Raw genomic sequence first — 16561 nt, 5'->3', positions numbered from 1 at the left:
TGGTGAACACAGAGGAATGTAGTATGTATTGGCATGGACCGCTTGAGATACTAATGAAGCTGCCTTAATATTCTAGGTATCATGATGTTAACTGTAATATGTTCACCTTGGAACCCGAATTTGCCAAATCTATATAGAATCGCCATGGAAAACAAACAAGAAGAAAATCCAATGTAGTGCTGTAGATACCTCAAATCACCGGAAATCTATGCCAAATCGTTTTCAAACCCATCTACTCACCCCCAACCTCACCACCCCTCCTCCGCGGCCCACTAAAAAGTCCCAACGGCACAGCCGTAACCGCACAAATAACACCGAGAATAAGCGTCATCCCACTCCAACCTGTATGCACCCGCATTCCCCCAGCAAGAATCGGACCGAGAAGCTGACCACCCGCAAAAGCCATATTGAACAGGGCATAAGCCTGCGCAACAGGACTCTTATCGCCAAAGACGCCAGGATTCTCCTCCTCGTAGTCCGCGACGACAGCAGAAGCCTCAGTCGTGGAGGTAACCTCGACCGTGACGATAGCCAGACCCTCGATAAGCAACAGGGCTGTAAGAAGGATAACGTCGTTTGTTGTGCTGTGCGTGACCAGCCGCATTAAAATCCAGGCGATTGACGCGACGAGGAAGGCGGATGTTGCCAGGAGACGGACTCCGAGGTGTGGGATCATTTTGCCGATATGCACGCCTAGGAAGCTGGGGATTGAGGAGGCGACGAAGATTAGGCCTGCGCCTGCGGAGGACCAGTTGAATGTTTCCATTACGTAGAGGGGGAGGGTCTGCATGGTGTCAGTCTGCTTTTATGGTTGTAGAGGGATGTGGGAGACGGACTGTTTCCAGCGCTGAGAATACGACTGCCATTACTAGCGTTGCGATGCATGCTAGTGGTAGTCGAGGTGATTTGAGAAGGTCGAAGATGGTAGCCGGTTGCTCGGTTGTTGATTCTGTGTCAGACTCATTCGATCTCGACCTCAGCAACGGCGCGTGCTCATTTTCCGCGCGCATGTTCCTATCGTGCTCGGTAGCTTCTGTATTCATCACATTAGCATAACCCATCAAAAACACGCAAACCAACCGCCCAGAAAGTAGAGATTCTCACCAGAAGCTTCAATCATAGCAAATCTCAACAAAACATCAACAACAATAAGCGCAGCGGGCATGGCAAACGTCCAATAAAACCCAACCTTCTCATACATAATTCCGCCAATGGTGGGACCAAGCAAGAACCCCCACGTCAGCGCAATGGTCGTGTACCCCGTCGCCTCACCCACTCGGTCCGTGGGCACATTATCCGAGACAATAGCGAGACCTACGACCCAGACTGCCGCCGCGGAGAGGCCCTGTAAGCCGCGGGCGATGATTAGGATGGGCATTGAGCGGGCGATGACGAAGAGGAATGTCGAGGCACCCAGTGCGATTAGCCCGATGATGAAGGGGAGGCGGCGGAAGCGGGTGTGGTCTGCGAACCAGCCGAATAGTGCTGAATACAGTTAGTCTTGGGTATGGTTATGAAGGCGGGTAAAGTAAGACGTACGTGAGCCGATGAGCAGAGTTCCGCCGTAGACGGCTAGCATAATTGAGACCCATGATTGAGCTATAACAATATCATTGATGTTAGCGGTGGCGCATCACGGAGGACGGGTGACGTACCGTCTTCTTCGCGGGCGCCGGCACGCTCAACCAATGCGACGGGGATAATCGGTACGACCTGACATTGAATCAATAAAAAAGCTCGAAGCTGGTCGCAATAACAATCTCAATCTCACCATGCCATAAATAAACGTATCCTACACACCAAACTCGTTGCCCGTTAGTCATATTCAAATCCGCGACCGCAAAGCTGGCACATACCGTGAAAATCGCAATCGCCACAACGAGCACAATGAACGTCTCAGAAGACCGGAACTCATAGAGCCACGGCATTTTCGACGAATGCCCCATTTTGCCGACTTTACCACGGAGGTGATTGACGTCGCTTGAGTAATAGGGTAGCTTGAAATTTGCGATGGGGAACCTCCGGAGGGGCTGGGGGCTGGTGGGGTTTGGGTTTGCATGAACGGCTGATCGCCCGATTATTATTAATGGCGGGTTTGGGTGCCTGATTTGTACATTACTACCCTTACTACTACTACTACTACTACTACTATTAAGTATGAGGAGTGTAAATGGTGTCTGACTTGTCTGGTGGTGGAGTTGTGGTTGGGAATGTCTTCTCCCTCCTTGCTTTGTTATTGTCTTCATCTTGAGGTGGTGGCTGGTTGTTTCAGCTGTGCTCTGGCAGGGTTGATGGGTCTTAAGACAGTGTGAGGCTCATTGCTAGCCTCCAACAAAGATTTGTTCAGTTAATCAGTTTATTCCATTCATGCCAATTTCAATGTTAGGAAAGTAGTTATGATTTCACCTAGAAATTCAACCTTAGAAAACAAGCTGAACCCCATCCCAGTAGGACATTTACACGGAAATCATCGAACAATCATGATAAATATTTGCTCATTAACTAAATGTAAAAAAGAAACCCCTGGTAATGCAAAAAGGTATGTACAAAATCAAACTCCCAGCCATGCGCCATGCTATCAGAGTCTGCAGAAAGTTCCGAGAATCCGTAATCATACAAAACGGGAGACAGGCCCTCACAACCAAATCCAGAAGTTGTGTCGATATCTCTCTGGGTATTAGAAGCCTATGCAAATTTTTTTTTTTTTCTTCTCGCCTTAATCCGAACCCTCTTCCTGGGTTTATTTCGGCTTGGACGGGTCATACTCATATCTCCGCCAATTGTCTGCAACCCACCACTGGGCCGCACGGGCAGCGTCGTGAGTCCACTCCACGGCTTTGGAGCCGTGTTTCGACTCGATGGCCTCGACGAGACCGTCAAGATCGAAGGACTTGATCGGATCTTGCTCCTGCGGGTCCTTGGAGGGATCGGTGAAGCGCCACTCGACCTCGGGGACAAGGGGAACGATGAGGCGGTAGGGGCGGGTGGCTGAGCGCATGGCGACGAGCGAGCCGCCGGTGTTCATGACGGTGAACTGGTAGTATGCGGTGTCGTTGTTCTTGGTCACGATGGGGCGGATGATGGACTGGCCCTCGTACATGGGGAGGAGGTCCTTGACGGCGCGGGTGGAGTGGGCGTCGAGGGAGCCGGAGGTCTTGAGCAGGTCGAGGATGGTAGGAAGGATTTGGACGGAGGTGACGGAGGAGTTGATGGAGATAGGCGGTAGATTGGGGTTGGCCTAGAACGTATTAGTATGAGCGAGAATTAAAAAAAAAAAAAATGAAAAAGTAAAACGTAGGTTGGGGCACTCACAAAGATCAGAGGGACGTGGAAGTTGGAAACGAGAGGGTTGTCGTAAGGGGTGACGTTGCCATCCTCCGGGAGAGAAAGACCGTGGTCACCGGTCATGACGATCAGAGTCTCGTTGGCGACGCCAGTTTCCTCGAGGATATCCAAAAAGTCACCGTACCACTCGTCGTTGATGCCAATCGTGTTCAGGTAGCGGTTCAGTCCGTCATTCTTTCCACCGAACGAGTTTGTCTCGCTACCAACCAGCTCCTCGTACTTTCCATCGGGCGAGTCCCAGGGGTGGTGGGTGATACCAGTCAGATGGGTGAGGAAAAGACGCTCGTGGTCGCGCTCAGCCTTCTCAATCGCGTCGCGGAAGTAGCTGCCCATCGAACCATCGGGGTAACCCCAGAAATTGAACTTGGTGTAGTTCCAGGGCTTGCCGTTCTCGATCTCCTCGTCGATTTTCTCCACGGTGACGATGTTCTCAGGCTTGAAGCCCAGGGCAGGGGTCAGACGGTCCTGGTGGTCGTAGGTGTCGGTGATGGACTGCATGAAGGTCGGGCGCCAGGGCCACTGCTTGTAGTCGTTGCTCTCGCTGTTGTTGGTTCCGGCGCTGAGAACATCGAGGACGTGTGGCATGCAGGGCTGGTATATGTGGTGCTCGTACTCGTGGTTGAAATCGATAACCAGAGGGGAAAGACCGCAGGTGGTGGCCTCGATACTCTTGAGGGTGAATGTACCACCAGTGTACGAGTTATCGGCACGGATCCCACCGTAGGGCTTGATGGCGCCCTTCTTGTGGAAGCCGGATTCGGCTCCAGTCAGACGCTCGGCGACTTGGGTCAAGTTGGCCAGGCGGCGCTGGACATCCTTGGGAATGCGGTGGTTCTTGTACGAGTTGATGATCCGGTCGTGCATGTAAGAGCCTTTGCGAAGTGGGAAGACATCGTAGCGGGTACTCTCCATCTTAAAGACAAATATGTGCTTGATGTTGACCTTGCCGCTGCTGAGCGCATCGCGGAGCGGCTCCAGAACATCCTGATCCAAATTGCCAACGTGCAGGGGGTCTTCCTTAGTGTTGTAGTGGGAAAACTTGTCGCCGCCGAGGGGACCAGTCTGCCAGTCACGGAAACCAGGCCACTCGCCCTCGGGGAACCAATCCCAGCGGGGCGGGGCCGCCAGAGCAGTCAACTTGTCGCGAAGGTAGGGGTCGTCGGAGATTTGGTTCAGCTTGCCCTTGGAGTCGACTCCGGCGAAGGGAGAAATGATCACGGTCTGCGAGAGGAACCAGAGGGACTCCTCCGAGGGGCGAATCAGACGCAGGAAGAAAATAAACGCGGTCGGCACGATGATCAGCGCACGCTTGGCGACGGTCTTCCAGCGCTGCGAGGGATCGTTTTTGCTGCTGTTCTCCTGCAGCTGCGGCGGCTGGTCGAGGAGAGGAGCCGAATTGCCCATCTTGTCCTCCTCGTCATCGTAATCGCTCAGCGGAACGGGCTCGTAGATCTTCAAATCCTCAAACAACTTGCGGCCCTTGCCCCAGCGGCGAAAGACCATATCGGCCAGCGGCTTGACCACCGGCTTGCAGATCGAGACCAAAAACTCGCTCCAGGTATGCATAACCCCTCCGATGCCGTTGTAGAGATACGGTGTGGCACATGCTGCCACAACCAGATACAGGGCCTCGACGATGACCAGACCGGTCAAGCCAGTGAGCAGGGTGTTGATCGACGCGGGATCGCGGTTAAATCCACCGGCCTGGCGCCAGTGGATTTCGGCACCGGTGGTGAAGTAGAAGGAGGTGTTGGCGGCGGCCATGACGGAAAGTCCAAGACTGCGGAAATAAATTTAGCAAGGGGTTTGGCTTGGGAATTCCCAATCGGGCGGGCGCGCACGCGACGCCAGGGAAGAAAGAAAACGAACCTGCCACAAATCAAAACAACAGCCGCGGTAATGCGCAGCCATCGTGTCTGGTAGCTCCGGGCCAAACCATGCGCGAGAAACAAGAAAATGATATCCTGTACGAAAAAGGTCGAGCCCCAGAGGAAAAGGGTTCCGACGGGGATGGAATCGATATGGGCGTACAGATGAAGCAATTTGGCGGCGAAAATCGAGACGAACAGGAAAGAAAACCAGAATTTGCGCGAGACCTCCCAGTTGAAGGCGTTAGAGACGGTGCGCGCGGGAATGGTGCAGCAGACCAGCTTCAAGGCGCCATAGACGCGGCCGGCCACCCCGGTATTGCCCGTGGGATTCCACGGGGTGCTGTTAAATTGCATGCTGGAGGCGAAAGGCGTTCACGGCGACATGGAACGCATAGGTTAGATGGGTGGGCAGCGCATACGTCGGCGAAGATCATGCAAGATCGGAGATTCAAATGGGAAAAAACTCGGGAGCGGACAGAGCAGAGAAATAAATAGAACATGGGGAAAGCCGCCAGCTCACCAATGGGTAGGAGGGGCCATTGCCACAGGACCGTTACGCGGTACGGTACAGTGTAAAAGCGGTACCTGAAGGTATGGGTATACTCAAGTGGATTGCGGTGGAGCACCACGCCCCAGTCAGGGTTTCATCCAGGCTTAGCCTTCAGGGTCATGCGGGTTTTTTCCCATTCGAGGCTGTGGGGTGCGCTAGCCCCAAGGGTCTGCTTGGTTGCTGATTCATGCCCCTGAGGAGCCCCGGGACCACGCCTGCGCCAATGGCACTGTCCCTGGACTGTCCTCGCGGATTCTGCCTGCGTCCCGAGACTCCGTGCGAGCTTGCGTCTCCACCCTGGTCTCACTCGTTCCCTGCACCGCAACGTGGCTATGGCCGTTGCTTGTCCGCTCAAGCACACGAGACGGTTGGGCCTGTTTGCTTGGCCGACTGAGCCGCGTTGCTGTCGCCTGTACATAGCAATTGAATCCCTCGTTGCATCGACATGGCTCCAGATCTTCGAGTTGAGTGAGTGCGATGCCATGCAGGATCCTATTTCACCGCTGAACTGCCTTCGAAACAGCTAGCAAGCCGCCGGTCCGCCTCGATGCTCTATGTAGTGGAGGCACAGTTCTAGCGAGGCCAGTAGGTTCGACCTGGGTAAATTAACCAGAATTAATGAACGTCCCGAGTTGTACAGGCCCGTCCACCCCGGGAATAATGCACACAATACCCTGAAAGTATGGAAAAAGAAACGATAGTTCGCGGGCACCGGTCGCCTTTGCAACCTCCACGCGACTAGCTGCTCAAAGCAGACTGCGGCTCAACGCCCCCCAAAGATTTTTTTTTAGTTTTAGCCCCCCTCGGAGTGGGGAAAGTAAATTACCCCGACGCTGTCTTTACGGGCGCCACGCCCTGACCGCCTTCTCCTTTGAGGGACGCGACAGGCCCTCCGACGCGCTGAGCGGTATCCAGGCGCCCCTTGGTCGGTAATATTACCGGACCAAACACGTTCCGTCCAAACGAGGGCTGTGTTTGCGAGGCTTTGGATTTGCAGCGGCGGAACGTTTGACTCTCTCCATCTCATTCCTAGCATGCCTTTACAGCTACTGAAAGAAATCACAATCATAGATCAGATCTTTCAGAACCGCTCGGCTCGGACCATGGTATACTTTAAGTCCTATGCAGGGTGATGTTGTCCAGGGTCCAGGTCACATCATGCCTCTGCCTCCGCCACGCCTTCTGCCAGTGGCACGCTGAGAGATCCGGTTGACATCGGGAATAATCTTAGGGCCCGATCGCAAGGCTTGACTGCCAGATTCCAACCGAACTGGCTGTTCCCGGTGGAGCAGACGAGGGGCCATTCTTGGCAGCAGGCAGCCAAGTACCTCCGCCGATTCACCATGCAGGGTCTCGCGTGCCAACCAGTTCAGTTGCATTGGGGCCGTGCGGAAGCATGGCAGGTGCAATTATAGCCTTGGTGGTAGGGGGGCTACCCCAGACTTCCTAAGTAGAGTACCTTCTGTCAGCACCTCTGGATTCTGCTCTGGTGACATACGAAGTGGCTGTTTCAGCGGGCAGAATTAACCGTGAGCGATCCGGCCGGGCGCCCGAACTAACCCACGCCCGTCGATCGAGTGGGCATTCCAGAATCCACAGAACAATCCGAGACTTGCCCGGTATTCTCTCAGTATCTTTGGGTTATCTAATTTCAGTCTCCAGTAGTAGGGTAAAGTTCACACTGTTTCTGACTTGTCTCGGATTGTTCCGCAAAACAAACGCAAATTAACTCCTCTAATTTTGGTCCGTTACCCCTTTTCTTGCCAGACCCTGAGTGAGCCCTGCCCTTCAATGCGACTAGTTTTATAAAATTATCAATGCCAAGCCCGCGTCTTTGTCCACCTTTGAGGCCGCAAGCCAAGAAATTACCTTAGTCTTTGATTTTAAGCTGATCGAACCTCGGGTTCATCCTCGGTCGCTTCCTGAAAACTTGGGTGGGTATCAATCAGCCTTACAGCAAGCAATGCCTTGTGGTAGCATCGCCCCAACTCTATAATTAGCTTGTATAGCTTACTCTGTAAATCATACAGCACTACCCGGTAGGGCAAGCACGCACCATCCGCTCATTCCTGACGAATACTCGTGATCGATGAGCTTTGCTGCATGACCTTTAAGGTAGGGTCCAGCTGTAAAAATCATGAGCTGAACTCCGCCGTGTCTCACTGCATAAAGCCTATTTCCACCCGTACACCTCTCTATTCTGTGTCCTCAAAGGGTGCACATCATCCCTTAACCTTAGGTTGTACGCCTAGAGTGAGACTCGAATATAGGTCTCACCGTTTCGGAGACTTGGCCCGTGATGTATGCGGGTCTCCTGAATATAGAGCCATGGACTTTACCCTAGTTCGAGGTTGGCCGCTGCAGTTCTCAGGGGCTGGGCTTGCTGGTACGAACAGAGTCTTGTGACACCTCCAATGACAATAAGTTCATCTGCGGGCGGTTGGTAAATTGGCGTGATCGGTTGAGTAACGGCTGGTTTGATTCGTGATGTGATATTTAGCGATAGGCTGAGGTTGCTGGGTTTGGTAAATTTACCTGTCGCAATGTCCTAGCTTCTTGCGGTGCTAGTCTTAATGAGCTTAGTAGCTTACCTTTACCGGTACCAGTACTTGCTTCCAATGTTTGCACCCTATAATGATATATGTTCGTGGCGATTTGTTGTTTCATTCAAGACTTCACATTATGGGGTGGTTTGGCGTTCTCGAGTCCATTGGCTCAATCCCTGCAGAATAATGGAGCTCCCACATATTTGCATTTGTGTGCCGGGTTGATATATATCGCGACCCCGACTAACAAAGCAACTCACCATTCAGTCGCCTAGCGAAGCACCCAATCTCAGAAAATATCGACGCAATGACTACCTTGGATCTAATCACAAATCGAGGTCACCACCACTACCACACTGCAACAATGGCATTGTCAATGTAACTCCTCCACAACTCCGGGGAAGCCCGCAATCACCGGCGGAACACTTGTGAATTGAGGGGAGGACCGGGCCCCCATTAGCCCCCGCTCCTTTCCTTCCGGTCAAGCGACCGGTCAACCCGGCGAAATTCCCCAGCAACACGATAAGAGCTGCAGCTAAGATAAAGGAGACATGGTATGTTGCGACTAAAAAGTTCCTGCGACCGCGCGTCGGTCCTCTTGGACTTTTCAACTCTACCTAGGTACTCCCGAAGTCATCTGCTGTCAGCACCATGGGCGTTCCTGAGATTAGTTCGACTGTGCCGGAGGCCAAGGATGGTCGCGCAGCTGTGATTAAGGTGCAGAATGCGGATGAGCTGCGTTTGGCTCAGATGGGTGCGTGTTCCAATGCCTTGCTTGCAGACAGAACAGGGGGAATTGTTGGCGCGACTAACATCCTCGATAGGACACAAGCAGGAGCTTAAGCGGCATTTCTCTGTTTGGAGCTTGATTGGCCTTGCTGCGAACTGCACCATCTCCTGGACAGGTACAGCGGTACTCAGATGCTAGGTGTGAGATCGTGGCTAACAGGTGCGAGTGTAGGTCTGGGGTTGGGGTTGATTACCGCCATCAATGCGGGCGGTCCGGGGGCACGTGAGTTGACTGAAGGTCAAGTATGAGGGATTGAGTTGACGATTCTAGTTATCTACGGATTCATCCTCGTCTTCATCCTCCAGTCCTTCGTCGGGACCTCGCTCGCTGAATTCGTCTCCGCATACCCGACCGAGGGAGGAATGTACCACTGGATAGCGGCGATCGCCCCCAAGCGATATAACAGTTTGTTGAGTTTTGCGACGGGGTGGTGTACAGTCTTTGGCTGTGAGATTTCTGCAGAATCTCCATACCAAAAGAAAGTGAATTCTAACAAGTCGGACAGGGATCTTCACGACTGCCTCTACGAATCTGATTTACGCTACGACCGTTATGGCGTTGATTGCGCTTTACCATGAAGACCTTGTTATTGAGCCCTGGATGACCTTCGTTGCTTATCAGATTCTAAACATTTTCACATCTGGCATTGTCATGTTTGGAAATCGGTTTATTCCTTTGATTAACAAATTCTCTCGTGAGTCCTGTGGTGCTTAGTTATTTGAGCAGTGGCTAACTAATGTCTTCCAGTGGTTTACCTGCAACTAGCCTGGTTCGTGACGATGGTCACGGTAGCTGCCTCGGCTCCGAAGCACAATGATAGCAAGTTCGTGTTTAGGACTTGGATTAATAACACCGGTTGGGAGAATAACGTGATGTGTTTCATTACTGGATTGGTGAATCCCTTGTACTCCCTGGGAGGATTGGACGGGATTTCGGTTTGTCGTTCTTCACAAGAAACTGAGTCAGTCAATCGCTAATTCATAAACAGCACATTACCGAGGAAATGCCCAACGTAAGTCGACAAGCAATGACCAGGATGATAAATACTCACAATTCGAAAGCCCGGAAGAAATGCGCCTCTAGGTCTCGGTGAGCCAGTCACAGGATTTCAACATGAGCAGAAGACTAACGATGTTAGCAATTACCCTCTCAATCGCATTCGTCACCGGAATCACCTATCTCCTCAGCCTAATGTTCTCCGTCCAAAACTACAATTCGCTCGCAGATACGCAAACCGGCCTTCCCCTAGCCGAGATCTTCTTCCAAGCAACATCCACCAAAGGCGGTGCTTTTGGTCTTATCTTCATGGTCTGGATTGCTCTTGGACCCTGCGTTATTGGATCGCAGCTGAGTGAGTCCATCCTCAAATATGATATCGAGTCCACGCTGAGTTCTTTAGGTACCGGTCGCGTTTTCTGGGCCTTTGCTCGTGATGAGGGTCTTCCATTGTCGAAGATGTAAGCCGGCTTCTTTCCACTGGAGTATTCAATACTGATTTTTCCTAGCTGGGCACGCGTACACCCCAAACTGGGCTCCCCACTGAACGCCCAGCTCTGCGTCGGAGTAATCATCGCGCTGCTCGGCTGTATCTACCTCGGCTCGACGACTGCCTTTAATTCCATGATGGGTTCAGCAGTGTACGTCCTCAACCCCAAGGTCCCAAGGTAACTCTAGCCTGACTAAAATGTGTATTAGAACGGTAAACAACCTCGCCTACCTAGTCCCAATCCTAACAAACATCCTCCTCCGCCGGCGCACAATGCACCGCGGCCCCTTCCACCTACCCCACCTCGCCGGTATGGTAGTAAACATCATCTCAGCGCTCTGGCTCATCTTCGCTATCGTCTTTTTCTCCTTTCCGTACGAGATGCCCGTGACAGTGCCTAACATGAACTACACCTGCGTCGTCGTCGGCGGTTTCATTATCATCGAACTGCTTTGGTGGCTTGTTGCGGGTAAGAAGTACTCGCAGACGGTCCAGCGGGCGCGTGAGGAGGGGAGTAATGCTGCTTTGATTGTTGAGGCCGAAAGTACGGATTCTCGGACTTGAGATGTGATGGAAAGAGTTATGACCTTATTTGTTCTGTATATACTAGGATTCTGAACCAGAGGCAGAACATTGTAAATAAACAGTATCGATCCTAGCATCAAGTTAGTACTATTGCAGTGTGGCATCCCAGTTCTGGAGAGAATACACACCAAAACCCCCTCTTAAACCCAACCTTCTCCAACCTCCCCCGCTCGACAAACCCACGGTTAAGATACCACCGCCTCAACGCCTCCCCACCGTCCTTCCCCTCCGGATCAACAGCCATAACAGCAATGATATTCTGCACTACCGTCCTCTCATCCTCTGCGAGGCAATGAAAAATCACCCGCCGGTGCAACATCCCCAAAACCTCGCCAAGAAGCAACGAGCCAATACCCCGCAAGTGGTGTTCCGGATGAACAAAAAGGGTCAACTCGACAGTCGGCGCGTAGGCGAGTAACTGCTCGCGGAAAGGGGAGAGGTATGTATACCCAACAATTACCTCCTCCTGTCTGTGTTCATGTGTGTCCACAGCCACGAGGTACGGAAGGCCTCGCTGGCGTAAATCATCATACTTGGTGGCATGGGTTTCCGCCGCGACTGGGGCTTGCGCGAATGTGAGTGATGTGTGGAGGATATAGTGCGTGTTGATTGTGCGGATCTGGGGTAGGTCCGCGGGCTTGGCAGGGCGGATTTGCACTTGTGGCATGTTGGTCGTAAGCACTGCGCTGTATAGAGTAGGCTAGGCGGATTTGATAGTATCTATTAGGAGGGGAGGTAAAGAATGTTCTACGTGTGGATATCGATGACTCGAGCGGTGACTAAGCATTGATGAACCTGCCCCTCATTATCATCAGATGTATCTCCAGCTGCACTAATTCCTTTGAAGATCGAAAATCCAGTGGGAAGTGAAGCGGCTTGAAGGTCACTCTTCATCCCAGCAAGAACCACCTCACCTCTCCAAGAAAGCAAATCCACAGCGGAGAACCCAACGGAGAAAAGTCCCAGTCGGATAAGCAACGGAGAAAGCAGCGGATAACGCCCAGAAAGCAGAGCCGCCAAGACTGGCACCCGAACCGAAGGCCAGACATGCCATCGCGTGAACCGCCGACAGCGGGCTGAACCCCGGATCTCCGCTCCAACCGAATCGCGGGGCTGATGCCTCGTGGCCGTGGGGATGTCTTGGTCCTGCTTTTTTGGCCATACGTTGATGGCGCCAAGCGTGCTAGGAGGCGGGGATGTCGGTAGATGGCAAGCCTCGCGAGGTTTAAGCTTCCCCGAGGTTGGGGTGACCGCGGCTTGGTTGTGCTATATAAGAGCTTCTTCTGTCCTGGGGAACGGAAAACCGCGACAGTCAGAAAAACGAGTGAAGACTGCCAAGATGTCTCGAACCGAGCGTGTCTCTTATGAAGATGTTGTTGATGAGAAGCAGCGCTCGTCGAATCATGTTGAGGATTACAGCAATGTGACGACTATCGATAATATCCAGGTTCTCGGGCTGGCGCCTGAGGATGCGGAGTTTTATCGTGGTTTTACGGAGGAGCAGAGGAAGGCTGTATTACGGAAGGTAAGGGACATGCATCCACATAACCCGACTTCATCACATTAATATGCTTCCAGGTGGACTACCGACTGGTTCCCATGTTGGCCGTGCTGTATTTGATTTCGCATTTGGACAGAGCTAATATCGGCAATGCGAAGATTGCTGGCCTTACGACTGACCTTGGTCTGAGTGGGATTCAGTACAATATCGCCCTCAGTCTTTTCTTCATTCCTTATGTTCTGCTTGGTGAGTTGGATCTTATCAAGACTAAATATCTCGTTGCTAATTTTATTTCTTTAAGAGGTGCCCAGTAACATGCTGTTGAAAAGGTTTACCCGGCCATCTGCCTACCTTGGCTCTCTTATCGTCTCCTGGGGAATTATTATGACCTTGACAGGGGTTATTCAGAACTTTGCTGGGCTGCTGGTGGTCCGCGTCCTGCTAGGTGTCTTCGAGTGAGTGCAACCATTCGAACCAGAGTTGACATTTACCAATAATGGACTACAGAGCCGGATTCTTCCCAGGCGCTGTCTATCTCTGCTCCTTCTGGTACATGCCCAAGAATCTGGCTACCCGTCTGGCCGTCTTCTACTGTGCCAGTGCTCTTTCCGGTGCTTTCTCGGGTCTGCTGGCCGCTGGCATTTCCAAAATGAGTGGAGTTGGCGGCTATGAAGGCTGGCGCTGGATCTTCATCCTCGAAGGCCTGGCTACTATTGTCCTGGGAGTCGCCTGTTTCTTCCTCTTGATTGACTCGCCGAAACTTTCGGGCAAGTGGCTGTCCCAAGACGAGATTCGCTTCTTGGAAATACAGCACTTTATTAAGGACGGCGGCCAGTTCAAGGATGAGAGAAAGAAGACATCGTGGAAAGACATTAGGGCAGTGTTGAGTAACTGGAGAATGTATCTCCTGGCATACATCTTACTCTGCCAGTCTGCCTGTTCATACGGTTCGTTCCCCCAACACTGACAGCAAGTACATCCTGTTGACTTCAACAGGAACAAAATTCACCCTCCCCACAATCACAGAAGGAATGGGCTTCAAATCAACAAATGCCCAACTAATGACCGTTCCCCCATACGTCGCAGGCGCAATTTCCGCCATCTTCTTCTCAAGATTATCCGACCGATTCTACTGGCGCGCCCCATTCGTCGTAGCTCCACTACTACTAGTCGTCATCGGATACGCCATCATCATCGGATTAAAGGGTAACCTTGAAGCGAACATCGGACCCGGCTTCTTCGCCATCATCCTCACTTGCATGGGAATCTACCCCACACACCCAGCAACGACATCCTGGACCATGAATAACCTCGCCCCCTCCAATCGCCGCGCGATCGGGGGTGCGTTCAACATTTGCGTCGGCAACATCGGAGGTATCATCGGCAGCTACATGTACATTAGCAAGGAGGACCCGACTTATCCCACGGGTTTTGGCCTGTCCTTGGCATTCGGCGGATCTGCGCTTGTGGCGGCATTGGTGCTGGAGGTTTCGTATATGTGGGCGAATAAGAAGAATGGGGCTATTAGTGAGGTTGAGATTCGGGAGAAGTACTCTGATGAGCAGTTGTTAGATATGGGTGATAAGTCGCCCCTGTTTAAGTACACACTGTGAAAATAGTTACACGAATGAACGAATCTTTGAGCTTGCGATTTGAATTGTGATGAATCGGCTTCTTTGCCGTCCAGAGATGCCGGCTACATGACTAGGTCACTACACTAGTGTAATGTTCCGATCTTCGCCGGCTAAGCGAAGCAGCGATCATCCCAAGCTTTAGGGGGACTAGTGCTTAATCCGCCCGCATTTCCGCACCCGTGGGAAGAGTTATCCGAAAGGAATCCGGGGTGACTTGATTCTCCACCACACAGCTTGCTTACCTGGACAATAATCAAGGTGCATTAGTTCGAAAAGTTGTGAGGGGCCTAAACCACCATCCCGATATATATGCCTTGGCAAAAATAGCAACCAGGGTTCTCATTCTGGACATCCGTGACTCCCTGATATCGCAGAGAACGTGGACGTGGAAAGTCTCAAAGAAAATGAGACCAGTCATTTGGAAATCTCTCCAAAGGCTACACAGCAGGACCCTACATTCGAAGGTCTATCTGCAGAAGACACAAGGCAGATAGAGAAGCGTCGTGAGTAATAACGCTGCTTCTGCAAAAACTGTGTAACCTCTGAGGTTCTAACTGAGCCGCAATAGTCGTGCGCAAGATCGATCTACACCTCATCTCATCGCTATGTCTTCTCTTCATTTTCAATATCCTCGATCGATCGAATATCGCCAATGCCCGTCTTGGTGGTATGCAAAGCGATACCCAATACCAGACTGCCGTCGCGATCATGGTGAGCTTAGCCTTCTTGGTATCGGATAACACAACTGGAGGTACAAGCGTTGACCATGCGATGATTTAGTTCGTCGGATACCTGCTCGGACAGGTCCCTAGTAATATTGTCCTCACTCGCGTTAAGCCTTCGAAGTACATCCCAGTTGCGAATTTTTATCTGGGGTGAGATGTCGATGTGTGCTGCTGCGACGACGGACATTACTGGGATCATGGTCGTGAGAGTTTTGCTTGGATTTGCTGAGTCTCCTTTCTTCCCCGGGGCACTGTAAGATATTCTGGGAATGTCTACTTTGATGAAGCTCGCTGACAATATGAACAGTCTGCTTGTCAGCTCATGGTACAAGCCGCAGGAGATCGCACCTCGAGCCGCTGTTCTTTACTACGGCAACACCATTGCGAATGGATTTGGTGGATTGATTGCCGCTGGAATCTTGGACACGTTACAGGGATCTAAGCAAAACTATCCAGATGGCTCTTCATCATCGAAGGCGCCGGCACAATGGTCGCAGGAGCACCGGCAGTATGGCTCCTACCCGACTTCCCACGATCGGGTCAACGCAAGTAGCTATCCGAGCAAGAACAGCACTTTGCAGAGTGGCGACTAGCTCAAGCTGCGAACGACGAGGTCGATGAGAATGGATCCATCAAGGAAGCACTGGTCGATGCATTCACGGATCCAAAAGCGTGGGCTCTGATCATGATTCAAGTCTGCCAGCTCACGTCCCAGACTTGGACATATTTCTTCCCCGTGAGTGACATTCCCAGTACGGAAATCCTGAGAGAGACTAACAGTTTCCTCTGCTTAGTCCATCGTCAAAACCCTCGGCTTTGGCAACACCGCAACCCTTCTTATCACCGTCCCCGTCTACGTCTTTGGCTTCTTCACATCCCTCGGCAATTCCTTCATCGCCCAATACACCAACCAGCTCGCAACGTTGATCATGTGGCCTCTTCTCATTGACATCATCGGTAATGTCCTGGTCATCACGACACACTACAGCCCCACGATACGTAGGTATGTTCCTGATGTGTGCGGGATCATATTCGTCGTTCAATGTTGTCCAGGCATGGATTGCCAGTACAGTCCCTCGAACACGGACAAAGCGTGCCATTGTGTACGCCTTGGTCAACTTGTTCGGCAACTCGTCTGATATTTACGGTTCCTACTTTTTCCCAAGTTCTGATGCTCCGCAGTATCGAATGGGCGGTATCATTCTGTCTTCTTTTGCGGCGGGTGGTATTGTCCTCGCTGCGGCTTTGGGTCTTTGGTTGAGGAGTATTAATGAGAAGACGGAGAGCGAAGAGGAGGCGGACGGTCAGTTTCGGTATAAGTATTTGTGGTAAGGATAAGTGGATTGCTCGCTCTGACTCGGGCTTGAAAAAGGACACAGATGGTGTCATGGTATAGCAATATTCGTGATAGTGCCTTGTGGCAAGAATCGTCATTATACAAGATGTCTGCATGAGGACATGAATTCGGGAGCGTTTCAATTGAGCGCTGTGTTATATAAGTATATTACACCTCAGATAGAGGAATTTA

General features: G+C 51.8%; 5 protein-coding genes across 5 annotated transcripts; 2 read left to right on the top strand and 3 right to left on the bottom strand.

Moving 5' to 3' along the window:
• Window positions 1-232: 232 nt before the first annotated feature.
• On the bottom strand, window positions 233-1928 carry N7532_010258 (MFS transporter; the record flags this gene model as incomplete). The annotated part of the gene is made up of 7 exons (XM_056622749.1): window positions 233-784; window positions 837-1033; window positions 1105-1485; window positions 1540-1599; window positions 1656-1713; window positions 1772-1792; window positions 1857-1928. The coding sequence occupies 7 exons, from the start codon at window positions 1926-1928 to the stop codon at window positions 233-235; spliced, it is 1341 nt and encodes a 446-aa protein (XP_056470165.1).
• An 812-nt stretch (window positions 1929-2740) lies between these two features.
• N7532_010257 (uncharacterized protein) lies at window positions 2741-5570 on the bottom strand (the record flags this gene model as incomplete). The annotated part of the gene is made up of 3 exons (XM_056622748.1): window positions 2741-3238; window positions 3313-5125; window positions 5215-5570. 3 exons carry the CDS (start codon window positions 5568-5570, stop codon window positions 2741-2743), a joined length of 2667 nt encoding a protein of 888 aa, XP_056470164.1.
• A 3393-nt stretch (window positions 5571-8963) lies between these two features.
• N7532_010256 (uncharacterized protein) lies at window positions 8964-11152 on the top strand (the record flags this gene model as incomplete). Its single annotated transcript, XM_056622747.1, has 11 exons — window positions 8964-9066; window positions 9137-9217; window positions 9274-9324; window positions 9373-9549; window positions 9608-9796; window positions 9850-10037; window positions 10091-10114; window positions 10164-10191; window positions 10241-10559; window positions 10608-10739; window positions 10798-11152. The coding sequence occupies 11 exons, from the start codon at window positions 8964-8966 to the stop codon at window positions 11150-11152; spliced, it is 1647 nt and encodes a 548-aa protein (XP_056470163.1).
• A 42-nt stretch (window positions 11153-11194) lies between these two features.
• N7532_010255 (GNAT family N-acetyltransferase) lies at window positions 11195-11840 on the bottom strand (the record flags this gene model as incomplete). The annotated part of the gene is made up of 2 exons (XM_056622746.1): window positions 11195-11243; window positions 11302-11840. 2 exons carry the CDS (start codon window positions 11838-11840, stop codon window positions 11195-11197), a joined length of 588 nt encoding a protein of 195 aa, XP_056470162.1.
• Window positions 11841-12512: 672 nt separating this feature from the next.
• On the top strand, window positions 12513-16365 carry N7532_010254 (uncharacterized protein; the record flags this gene model as incomplete). The annotated part of the gene is made up of 12 exons (XM_056622745.1): window positions 12513-12698; window positions 12752-12920; window positions 12976-13129; window positions 13182-13621; window positions 13671-14252; window positions 14683-14811; window positions 14877-15019; window positions 15089-15183; window positions 15341-15582; window positions 15627-15769; window positions 15828-16036; window positions 16101-16365. 12 exons carry the CDS (start codon window positions 12513-12515, stop codon window positions 16363-16365), a joined length of 2757 nt encoding a protein of 918 aa, XP_056470161.1.
• Between the last annotated feature and the right edge of the window lie 196 nt (window positions 16366-16561).

Source organism: Penicillium argentinense, assembly GCF_028826775.1.
Source record: "Penicillium argentinense strain IBT 30761 chromosome Unknown utg000010l_segment0_segment0, whole genome shotgun sequence".
Lineage (NCBI taxonomy): Eukaryota > Fungi > Ascomycota > Eurotiomycetes > Eurotiales > Aspergillaceae > Penicillium > Penicillium argentinense.
Note: the sequence above shows the minus strand (reverse complement) of the source record. Positions and strands in the feature narration are given on the sequence as shown.